We start from the raw sequence: 12644 nt of genomic DNA, 5'->3' as shown, positions 1-12644 counted from the left end.
TCGTCTTACTGGGCAGAATCACTCTACTTCTATTGCAGTTTTAGTATGTAACGCACAGCAGTTCTGTTCAAGTTACAGCTGTGTTATGGTTTACTCGTGCACTACAGTAACATGTGCACAGGCATCTGACCAGGAGAATTTAGTTTGAGAAGCAACATTCAATGGGTGGGAAAGATACTTGGATACATAAAACTATCGGCATAAATACTACTCATCTTGGAAGAGGTGGTATCGATTAAAATCGGACTGACTCCTTGACATCCCTGAAACAGGAGCTTTGAGACCAAAATCAGAGCATTAAGAATTTGGTGCAGTTTTGGGAAGAAACACTACAGAAGAATAAAGATTGTGTTTGCGGGCAAAAGTGAAGCTGGAGCATTGCTAAGAACGTATGGGACAGTGCAGGAAACCTGGTACTGGCACTGCTGGCAGCCCTAAAGCAAGCAGAATACCAAGCTTAGTAGGAGACTGAAACAAGCGCCAACTCAAGGATGTCTCCTACAGGAGAATATATATACACACATCCCTGGAATTCTGGGCTGTGGTTTTAGCATGTTCAGCTTGCTGTAGCTTCCTGCAGCATCCAGTGCTGTGTCATCATGCAAGATGTCCTTTAACATGAAAAAAACCCAAAAAACTAGAATACATACAATCGTACTGTGTTAAGATTTCTAGTCCAGAACTGAATCTCATACATCAGATAGAAATCATCAATTTTTAAACCAAAACTGAGCCTATGCTGGGATTTCTTTAGGAACTGCTACACAAGGACTGGCCATTAGGTGTCACCTTTGTACGGAATATGTATAATGACGGTCTCCACCAAGTTCATCAATAAAACAGTTTGCACTATAAAACCCCCAGTATACCAAGTTTTATAGAGTGCCTACAGCTAGCAAGCCAATCTGTTTCCAGATGTTCTGCAAAACAGCTAACAATCCTTACAAACCATTGCTTCAGTGGATTCATTCAGGTACTTCTTGTGGAGCTTTATACTAAGTTACTTACTAATCTAGTCAGGCTATACAGCTACACAAATTCAAGTGTTTTTATTTCAATACATTTCTGTAGGCTAGAATACTCACTTATTTACATTGCTTTTCCCACCCACAACTGGGCATCGATTTCCTTAGAATGACAGCGGTCCTTTCCACAATAGAATTGATGGACAAACCACTTAGGATACCTTTGTTGTTTTTCCTCACCTCCAGCAGAGCATCCACGATTTTGTCTCTATATGAATAAAAGAAAGAACTGTTTACATCACATTTTGTGCAATACGTTTAGCACTTAGTTACCATGGATATTGGATCCATTACAAATCAGGGCAGAAATGAAATCCAAATACTCTCACCTGCTAGCCTCTGGATGAATTTCTTGAAGTTTCTTCATTAATTTGGTAAAGCTGCTCAAGTTCAAAGTATTAGGAGAAATAAAGGCATCATATGAATTCGTGGAGAAAGGAGCAGATGTTTTCTGCAGGAAATTTCCTTCAGTATCCTAGAATTGCATCAAAACAAGCAGGAAGTGAATGGGTTAAGTATTGTACAAGTAACACAATCTTGGCTACTAATAAATATTCCTGTTATGGAAAAAGAAAGAATGACAGATGCACATTCAGATCAGTAAGTTATTCTAATACAACCAGTCATATTATCCAATCTGTAAATTAGAAATAAAACTGCTACATGCATTTATGTGTAACTGACATTCCTGCTACTTTAAAGTAGCTCCAGTTTATATTTCCCAGAGGACTAGCATGTTTAAAGTTAAATCCCCAAAGGTAGCATATCTATATAGTTTATGAGGGCAATTACTAACTCTGCCTTATCCTCCCAAGGACCAACCTGAGCAAATACAAAATACTATATGTATACATAGATGTTTCTTATATTTACATTAAAAACCCCAAGTTTCCCCTCCAGTATCCCAAAATCTTTCCTGTATAAAATCACAAGATATTCACATAAAAAAAGTGTTACAAGTTGAAACTCAAAAGAGGAGAAAAGCAAGATGAAAAATCTAGTGCAAATGGCTAGGTTCCCAACTGGCTTAGGATTAAGAAAAAAAGATGGAGTATCACAATTTGATGCAGGGGCAAATGAATGGCACTCTCACTCTTCTGCAGCATGCCAGGAATTTATTACTGACACATAACATGTTTCCCTATCCTAACACCATTCTATACATATTAAATATAACATGTTATGGGACAAGAAGTTTTAAAGCTCTTAATCTGCCATATAAAGGAACCTTAGTAATCATTATTTACCTTTTGATTAACTCCATGCAAATAATGTACTGAATCTTCAGTAGATGATTTCAGACCAGGGCACTTTGTTTCTGAAGGTACTTGTGTAGAGCAAGAAATTTTTGAAGAAGTTATGGGAAGGAGATGCATTTTCTCAGAAGCAGAGGTGGCATCAGGTGCTTTCACAGAATTGGAGGCTGAAGCGAGTGTTTTATCCTGATCATTTCTATGACTGTTATCAACAGGTTGGATTTCATGCCAAAGCTTATTTTTAAGTACTCGGGAAACCAAATATTCATTCTCCGATGAAGTATTTACAAGTTCAACACTTACTGGTTTTCCTTTTATTTTTTTCTGGTTCATTTCCTCTACAGCTAACTTTGCTTTATTAGTGTCTTTAAAGGAAAGAAATGCAGATCTAAGGAATAAAATATAAAAAGGAAACTAAGTAAAACACATTAAATTACTATCAGTAAGAACACATGATGGTTCTCATCTTTTGAATATTAACTGTATCTCCATTAAACTCAACAGAAAATTTCAGACTCCTTAACTTCTTGTAAGGTGAGAAGCTGTCTGGAATGACAAGTTTTTGTCAACCTATCTGTATCGACATTAATTACTGAAACCAATTAATGAACAACTCCCTCTTCTCTCCCATGATTCGCCTATTTGACAGAAAAAAAAAATCTCAAAGAAGTAAAACTTGTATTTGTAAAACTTGTATATACCTGTAGTTACTAGAATCCACAGAGATAAGAGTGTCAGAAATCTGATAATTCTGGAATTGTGATCTTAAATCACCCTACAAAACAGAAGCACATTTGGTTGCAAATGTATAGTATGAAAGAATTCAGAAAAGAGGCAATACATCACTACTACTATGTAAATAAAACCAGACGTACCTCTGACACTGAGGAACTTAGGCCACCAACACGAATAAAAGAACACTCATTTCCACTCTCCATTATCTTTGCTTCTAATAATAAATGTAAGAAAGCAAAGTGTTACTACTCTTGTTTCAGTTCAGGCTAACATCTCCTCTGTAGATTTTGGAAAGCATAGATAGAAAACCTTAAAAAAACCTGAAAGAATGAAGAGTATCTTCTAACAGAAAACAAGTGTGTCATGAGAAGCGGAACAGTTCAGTTTGTGAAATCTTTTTTCCCTGAGTATTTCCTGAGAGTTGAAGAGGCAGAAGAGGTACAACCAGAGAAAACGCTGGTCTGAACTAACAGGTACCAGTGCTAAAGCACGGGTAGTATGCTGTGAGTCCCCACCATGGAGCACACAAGTTCTCTGCTTTCAACACACTGGGACTTCTAATCATGCCTGTCGCTAGGACCAAAGTCTCCAAACACAGACCATTCCCAGCTAACTCTTAAGAAGCCAGTACAGGGAAGGAAGCAGAAAGAGGAGGAAGAGAAAAAAAGAAAAGATTTCCAGCTACATGATTGGCTGGATGTTTACTAAATTGAGTTTAACCACTGTAGGTAAAGTTTTCAAGGGAAAACGTGGATGAAAAGAGGTGAATATCTGTACAAGCATTCACTGCAAGTCAATGAAAAAGTGAGTTTGAAAACCCAGCTAGCATTTTTTCCAAGTTTACTTATGCTTGTAGAAGGAACAGAATACAGAATAATAAACAAACACCATTATTAGGTATGGCAGCTTAAAGCACACGACCTCACCTCTTAGATCAACTGTGTCTTGTTTTTCTTGTTGCTTTTTTGTTTCTTCAGGTATTACTGAAAAATCTGCTATTGTCAAGTCCTCTTTAGCATCAAACCAATATTCATTCCCTTCTTCATTTTTCACACAGCCTTGACAGTTGAAATAAATTTCAGTGTGTTAAAATGCAGACCGTGGTACATCATATGAATGAATATCAAATTTCTGTGTGCTTAAGAGGATTCCAGCTACCTACATGACTTGGTACTTCATTACGAAGAGATGACACATACTAGTTTGCACTTCTTATTTAAGTAGCAAAATTTTTTTCAAGATGTAAAGTATAATATAGAGCTGATACAATGTTAAGCATTCCATCAAAGAAAGGACAGTTGAGTATCCATATATATGTTTTACACAGGGTTTGGGTTTTTTTTTCCAACAACTTAACTAACAAATAATGTAGTATTTGTATTAGAAGCAGATCACTTACCACGTTCCACATCCTGATGTTTATGTTGTTCTTCAAATGTCATGAAGGAAGGAGAGTCACTTGGCTGACCACCATCAGTTAAACACACAGTCTGTGGACTGTCCTACAAACATGTTTCAGTTATGTCATAGCACTTGCACCTGATTATACGTTATTTTTCTGAGCTTCAGAATATTAATTGATGAAACAGGTAAATTTCAAGAAGTTAACCTACTAATCATCTTCAAGAACCCCCAAGTTATTTTATTTTGAAAGGACAATCAGAATTCTGGTCACATCAGCTGCATTTGCAATTACTGGCAGAGAATTCCAGCTTGAGCCCTGAAGACTGTGACTATATTTGCATATACCTAAAAGGAGACTATGCTTCACAACATTAATGTCTATGAAGCTCAGTAATGAAGAAGTCCCTACCATGTTGACAGAAATCTTCCTTTCTTGCAGTTTTGGTGCCTCAGCTTTTCTTGTGCCTGAAGCAGAACTAAAACAGATCCAAGAATATCATACAAAATATGGCACAACAATTTTAAATTCTACAATGATACCAAATACTCTGAAATATTAATTTAAATATTTCCAGAAGCTCACAGTAAAATAAATAAAATGTGCTTAATAAATCTTAGCTTAAAATAAGAACCAAAGTTTTTTGATACCTGTATTTTTTAAAAGCGTTGATTGCAATCTGAAACATAAAGCTATGTTCTAGGTTTATGTTAGGCTATTTTTCCTTTATACTCAGATGGCTTTCTGTGTGATGGTTCGATGTATGCCTTTGCAAGCTGAAATCTCTGTGCAAGTTTTGATATATTTTACAATGCTTAAGAAGAAATTTGAAAAAGATCTCTAGTTGTTTACCTGATGCAGTAAAAACTTATTGCCGAATTTGTTCTAATCTCCACTTACATAAAGTAACTGGACATGATTCTTGAACGTGCAGTACCATATATCTGCCTGAAATATGAAGTTGTTTTTCTATCATTCTTCATAACTGAATGATAATCTTAGCAGAACAGCTGCTTATATGCCTAATATTATCTTTGTTGGCAGCAAGGTCTTTTTGGTTTTGTGGGGTTTTTTTGTGGTGTTTTTTTGTTTGTTTGGGTTTTTTTGGTTTTGTTTTTCTTTTAAGACAGGTAGCATTAAGATTAGAGACAAAGATTTTAGTAGTGCAAGTAGGGAACCAGGAAAGTTACCTGTAAATTGAAAACTTTTGCTATAAAGATAGTAAAAATACAACTCCATAGTTCGCATATTAGAACACTACAGAACAAAAATTTCCTTAAAATAAAATCACTGTACCCGAAGTGCTATGCTAGTCTTTCAGCTAAACATTTTGGAACAACAAGATACATCCTGAAATAAAGAAATTCTAAGTCTAACATCTTTTAAACTCACTCACTTCTCATTTATTTTGAACTTGAATAAATACCACAAATGAGGACTACTTACTCATAGCAAAGATCCTCTCTGAACAACTGTCAAAAAAGAAAAGATTTGTCTTAATTTTCTGAAGAAAACAATTTTATATTCAAAACAAAGAGGAATTAAGAAATTACCTTGCATGGGACATAAGAAGAGGAGATTGGGAACAACTTCATCTCAACTGACAGCGGTGGAAGTGCATTTAAAGGTATGCCCATTTTTATTTTCGTTCTCATGCTCCTGTAATTCTTTTTTAGTTCTTCCAAAACCAACATGAGAGACGATCCTAATTCAGTATTTCCACTACACCTGTTAAAGTATATATAAGAAAATAAGAACAACTTAGACAGACATTTCATTTATTTTACTGCTTCCAGAATTGCCCAAACATTTTACAGTGTTTAAAGATTCCTCCACATCCTGCAAAAACAGGAGCTCACTTCTAATGCGCGGAGCGGCTCTCTGGAGCCGTACTGTTTCACGGCATTACTAGGTTTTGTAGCTATCCATGGCACAGTAAAGTGTTCAGAGGCAGAACTTCTTGGTTGAATCCCAGGTTCATTACCGGGCGTGTGCCTTATCAGCTAGAGACTCTGCAATCACCACCCCCTTCCTGCCCCTGCCTCACCTCTTAACAATCCTGCACCTCCTCTCTCTTTCTCCTTTACCACCTCCTCCCCAGCTCCCCCTCTATGCATCTCATCCACTCCTGAATGGATTCTCTGTACTATTCCTTCTGTACTTTTCCTCCTGTACAGAAAGACATTCCTGGAAACAAACTGTATTTTGCTGGGTCTGTGAATGCTACAGAAAATTTTAGGCTGAAAATAAGACTTGGCAGTTACGAGAATGTAAGCTCTTCTGACAACAATGCTAACTATAAACACTATTGGAAGCTATGGATGGAATACATCAGTAACATTTAGCAATTAATGCCTTTTAACCAAGTCATCCAGTTCATTTAGAAGGACATTAAAGTACATGCCTGCTAAAACATGTGTTTTCCTCCAAAGCCAGTTTGTAAATCTTCAAGCAGTGCTGATAGCACATCTGATAATGAGTGTTTAAAATCTGCAATTCTGCTTCAATTGCTCTCTGCAGGATCTTTTGACAGTAGCTTGATGCAGAATCCCTCACAGCTTGTTTGTTGAGGTGTACTGGCCTTTAAAATAATAATAAACAAAATCTTGAAGCCCTTGAATCAATATTTTACATTCACTGTTTTATTTTGAAACAAGTAGCTTTCCAGAAGCTATTTCTGATCCAATTTAAGGAATAAAAGAAAAGAAAAATTAAATCCGTTCCTCCTATTTACTACACACAAAAAAATGTGTCTTACAGTAGCTTTCACATTATAATCAGCCTTAACTGAGAGGTGGAAACTGCACAAGCATCATAATCATTTCTACCCAAAAAGTACAGTCATAAGAACAAAAAGAAACTTAGCAACTCTGTTGATCTACAGATGCACTTGTTTTGTTTCCACAGTCACAGAATAATTTAGGTTGGAAGGGATCTCCGGAGGTCTGCAGTACGAACCTCTGTTCAAAGCAGGGCTAACTTCAAAATTAGCTTGGGGCCTTATCCAGTCCAGCTTTGTTGTTGGGTTTGGGGTTTTTTTCGTTTGTTTTAAATCTCCAAGAAAGGAGACTGTACCATCCCTCCAACACTGTTCCAATACTACTCTTACTGTAAGAAACTTTTTCTTACACCCACTTAGAATTCCCCTCACTGTAACTGCTGGCTCTTGCCCTTTCAAAACACACCCCTGCAAAGAATTTAACTCTGTCTTCTCAGCAACCCACCACCAGATTGCCAAGAACTGCAGGGAGGTTCCCCACCTCCCCAGCCTTCCCTTCTCCAGGCTGACCAAACCCAGTTCCCTCAGCTCTCCCCACTCATCAGGTGCTCCACCAGCTCCCCTCACCATCTCCATGGTCCTCTGGTGGGCTTTCCCCAGTCTGCCAACCCCTTTCTTGCACTACAAGGCCCACAGCTGGACTTTTCCAGATGCAACCTTACAAGCACCGAACTGCGAAGCATCAACACTTCCCTCCATCCGCTGGCTGCACTCCTGCTAATGCATCCCCAGGATGTGGCTTCCCTTCTTCACCACATGGGAGCACTGCTGACTTACATGCCACTTGCTCTTGGCCGGCCTGCAACTGCAGACCAAGGTTGCTTTGGTCTTAGTTCAACTTCAGGTCTTCAGCCCATTCTTCTCACTTGTTCAGGTCCCTCTGAAAGGCAGCCCTACCCTCCAGCGTAGGAGCTGCTGCCCAGCAATCTTTTAGCACCATCAGTTTTGCTAAGTCATGGACAACCTTTCCATCATGAAAAAAATCTTATCCAGCATCTAGAATTCCAAACCAGGAACAATTCATGACCCACCTGTCAGTGCTTATCTTTAAATCGCTGCTACAAAGCTCATTTTTTGATTCACATTGCTCCTAAACAAAAACATTTTAAAAAGTTACAGATTAACATTTGTATAGACAAGTTCTGAGCAACTTTAAGTTCTATATATCAAAATTATTTGGTTGTTTCGGGTTTTTTGGGTTTTTTGTTTTGTTTTTCTTTTTTTTTTTTTTTAAATTACCTGAATTTGTGAACTTCTTTCAGCTGTTGCAGTATTGCCATCTGAGCATTTTTCCAGCATCTCAGTAAGGTGTGGCCGAATTTCCTCTGTACTACTGGCTCCACATGACCAGTCTGTATTGCAAGCAATGTCTGCACAGGTTTCACGGCGCCATCCCATGGGTCGAGATTTGTTCATCATTGTTATCTCTGTATTAATAGCCCTGGACGAGAGACAAACCTGAGCACTGGTACTTCTGCTTGTTGTAAAGCAAGCTCTAAAATCAGAACTCACATCAACAGCCTGGTTAACTGCAGAATCACTGGTAACATTTTTCAAGCTTTCACGATGCTCCAACTCCGAGTTCAGACAGCTGGTGTTTCCACAGGAGGATTTATCTGCAACTTCCACCTCAAAAAAGGGATTCTCGCTAATGAGAATTGCAGAGACTGGAAATTGGGTTTTAACATCCTTTGCAGTGCAGCCAATGCAGCTGGCACCACGTGCACACACACCAGATTCTTCACAACCATAGAAAGCAGAGTCCCCTGCACGTTCACAGAATTGCATGGCTACTGCAGGGGCCCTCTCCCTTGGTGACAGTAAAGGATTGTCTTGCTTCACTGAGATGCTGTGAATGTGTCTGTCATTGTTTTCAGACACTTCTTCACTTGTAGCCATGTGGAGTGGCAGCGTGCCATCAACCAGTGGGATGTCTTTCACCTCTCCGTTTTCTGAACTGTCATATACAAGCAGATTTGGATAGACCCTTTCTTTACTCCCATCAGCATGACTTTCAAGTATATTTCCACAAACAACACTATGATACTCTGTTTGCTCTTCCTGATGATCACAAGTCACGCCATCACAATCTGACAGACAGTCCTGAAGCAGGTGGGGAAGCCCTGACATAGCTGCTTCTGGGCAGGTCTGGTCACCTACGCCGTACTCAGAAGCAGAACAATCTTCCGACACATCAACGACATTTTCTTCCTTTGCGACTCCACCCCCTGGAACTTCATGAACTGGATCTATCAGCTTTAAGGTTTCGATTCCTATAGTTTCCCTTTGCTCAGAAAACTCACCTGAGCTATTCCTATCATCAAAATCTTGCTCATTAGCACTGAGGTACTCCAGCTGTGAATCTTCACCTAAATGGCTTCGTCTGCAATCATCACACACTCCGCAATTAAAGTGCGTATTGTCGCATGCCCTTCCCAACATATCGGCTTCATTCTTGCTTTCACCTACCCGCGCACAGCAAATTCTCATTCTCTTTTTATCATACGTTTCAATATCTGCATCTAAAGATGAACTTAAATAAGGTAAGCTTTCCTCTGACAACTTTAATTCTGAAACATTGACAGAACGTGCCTGGCCAAAACCAGAGTGGTTAGCTCCTGCTGCAGTGTCTCTGACAAGCGCGTGCTCGGCTTCCTCAGAATAAGAAAAAAGATGGGAGGTCTGACTGAAGCATCTCCTTTTGCTTTTAACATCACTGTTCTTTTCTAATTCCATGGTACAAACACTTAAGTCCTCCTCAGAAGTAATCCACACAACTTGCTTCCACTGCAACCTCTCAAAGTCATCAGCTTGTCTCTTCCTGTCAGTTTCTCACCTTAATAAAAATTAAGAGAAGTTTGAGATACTCCATGGTATACAAGAAGACGTTACTGTTTAAAAAAATGTTAAAGTATCCATCTTATTTTTACCTATTGCATGCTAGTACAGAAGCTAGGAATTATACAGTACATTCTCAAAGAAATCCTAAGAGCTCACAGAAGGCTGTTAAAAGAATTTGCCATTCTTGCTTGTGTGATTTCAATTGAGTAAAAGCATTCTCAGAGACCAGTCAATCCTATTTTCTTAACTCTTGGGCAAAGTTTCCATCCTCTTACCACTGAAGCATTTCTTGGCTGAATCAGAATCCCTGTCGACACACAGCGAGCTATTTACATCGTATGCTACCTTCACGACAGCACACAAGGTATTTTGATGCACGTACTGACTCAAGAGTCAGGATGCTGACGTTATCCTGGACTCAGTGACCACAAACTGACCTCGCGTCATTCCCGATTGTACGCTTGGCCTGTAAGCAGTCCTTGCCACAGAAAGCTTACAGCTTCTTGATCCAAGACCAGTATGAACATCCTCCAGTCCAGGAACTATCAAAACATTAAAAACTACATAATGAGTGAAGAGGTGAACTTAGAGCTCTGTGTTTTCTGAGAACTAAAAACCCTTCAGATGTTGGACAAGGGGGAAACAGAAGCATATTCCTTTTAATTCCGGGGAAACAAGAAGAAATGGTTATCATCAAGCACAGAACCATAAGAAAACCTGAGAATCTTTACAAGCAAGAAGTGTAAGACATAAGGGAAAACAGGAAGATGGTTTCTTTGATCAGAGCACTTCTTTCAGCTACAGAAGAAAGCTGGACAATACACCAAACCAAAACAATACACCTGCTCTGGACTTGCAACAAACCTAATTTTACAGCAAACGTGAATGAAAAGCAGAGAAAAAGCACACAGGGATGGAAGACGCGCTTTGTGAAGCTTGTTTCTTATAAATGGTTGTCAGTTCTTCTCTGCCTTCCCCCAAAGCTCATAATGAAGAGAGGGATACACAGAAACGTTAGACATATTTCTCAGTTAGGTATGCTTTCTAAACTACTGAAACAAAACATAACTATAATATAGTCACAGGTCTCTAACCTGACTATAACCTTACATAAAGCACAGCAAATTACAGTCCTGTCTGTACCTCTTCTGCCTGCAAGGGCATGCAGACCAACCAACAGGCCTGTGAGCTGGGTTTCATACCCTTCTAAAGGCACAAGTCACTGGTTCATCCTCCAGAGGAAGTTTCCAGCTTGGTTAAACACAGTCCATCAGGAACCAAGTGAAGTACTGAAGCGAGACACAGGCTGCTGGTGGAGCATGAGGGGAGACTGGAAACTCAGGCCTGTTACTTGGCCACGGTTCTGGGATTAGCACGCAAGTTACATGAGCTCTGTCCACTCCAGATATAAACAGTGTGACCCAGGCCTCGGATCTGCACAGGAAGGTTTGCAGAATGGAGCCCTAAGAGATAACTTCATGATAGCCCTTCTTCACAGGGAAAAATGGCTTGTCTCTCAAATCTGCATCCACTCATTCTCCTCCGCTAAGGATCAGCATTAAAATGACATCATTTAAAATCATTTAATAAAAATCATTTACATCATTTAACAGAAGTCATCAATAGCAGTCAGTCACCTGCCAAAAAAAAAAAAACCCTTACCATGATTTCATTATGCACTTCTACGGTTATTTTTGTCCCACAAATGTTAGCTTTCTTATTACACTAACTTTACCTCCATCTCCTAACTGAAGTTTTGAGCAATTCTTTGAAATTAAAAATCTTGCCGTAACGCTGCCAAAGCACATCTCAGATGCCTATACGCAAATTATACCATATTATCAGAGAAGTGACTTTCTTCCTCCCACTTTCTTCCTTAAGAACGAGTTAAGAAACAAGAACCGTAATAGCTCTAGGTATACCCTAGACAAATAATAACCTTGTTGTTACTACTACTGATGCAGCTAGATGCTTAACACCATCCGAAGCTGGTTAGAAACCAGCACTGATATTAAAGCACAGCCTCCGCTCCGCACTGCAGCGCGGAGAGCCGCAACTGAGCTCCCGGGGAGGAGCGGTGGGGAGCCCTCAGAGCAAGCCAGTGCCCCTGCTCGAGCAAGGGGAACCCCCAGGCAGGGAACCGCCGCTCACAGCGCTCGCCCCGGCTCCAGGGAAGGCTGAGCAACCTTCCTGCTGACTAAACGAAGCCTGCCCGTCCGCCCGCCCGCCCGTAATACCCCCGTACCACCGCCGAGCCCCCGTCCGAGAAGCCGCGCTTCCGCCCCGGCCGGGCGACAACGGCCCCGCCGAGCACGCGCTCAACGGCCGCCAGCCGCCGCTCCCCGCCCGCGCCTCCAGCCCATTGGCTGCGACGGCAGGCGCTCGAGCGTCTGATTGGCCGGCGCGGTGCCTGCGCCCGTCGCGTGCTGCCCGTCTCGGCCATGTCTCCTCAGGGGCGGTTGGGCCTCCGCCTCCCTCAGGGCGGCGCGGGGTTCTCCCAGCGCTTGGCACGGAACGCCCCAGCCGCCGCCGGCGGGGGACAGCAGCGTGACCTCTTGTACGGTTATTAAAACCCACCAGCAGCTGGAAGGCTTTCAGTCCGTAGG

The 12644-nt window shown here is 40.6% G+C and overlaps 1 protein-coding gene across 1 annotated transcript; it reads right to left on the bottom strand.

Moving 5' to 3' along the window:
- Positions 1 to 1350: 1350 nt before the first annotated feature.
- On the bottom strand, positions 1351 to 9639 carry RBM44 (RNA binding motif protein 44). The gene is made up of 10 exons (XM_087731486.1): positions 8437 to 9639; positions 8229 to 8287; positions 6823 to 6999; positions 5972 to 6146; positions 4416 to 4518; positions 3943 to 4074; positions 3157 to 3230; positions 2983 to 3056; positions 2585 to 2669; positions 1351 to 1500 (listed from the first exon to the last, which is right to left on the bottom strand). Exons 1-10 carry the CDS (start codon positions 9637 to 9639, stop codon positions 1351 to 1353), a joined length of 2232 nt encoding a protein of 743 aa, XP_087587612.1.
- Positions 9640 to 12644: the final 3005 nt, after the last annotated feature.

This window comes from Nipponia nippon, unplaced genomic scaffold (assembly GCF_047370975.1).
Source record: "Nipponia nippon isolate SJK-2023a ecotype South Korea unplaced genomic scaffold, ASM4737097v1 scaffold_5, whole genome shotgun sequence".
NCBI lineage: Eukaryota > Metazoa > Chordata > Aves > Pelecaniformes > Threskiornithidae > Nipponia > Nipponia nippon.
The sequence above is the reverse complement of the archived record's forward strand: the minus strand, read 5'-3'. Positions and strand labels throughout refer to the sequence as shown.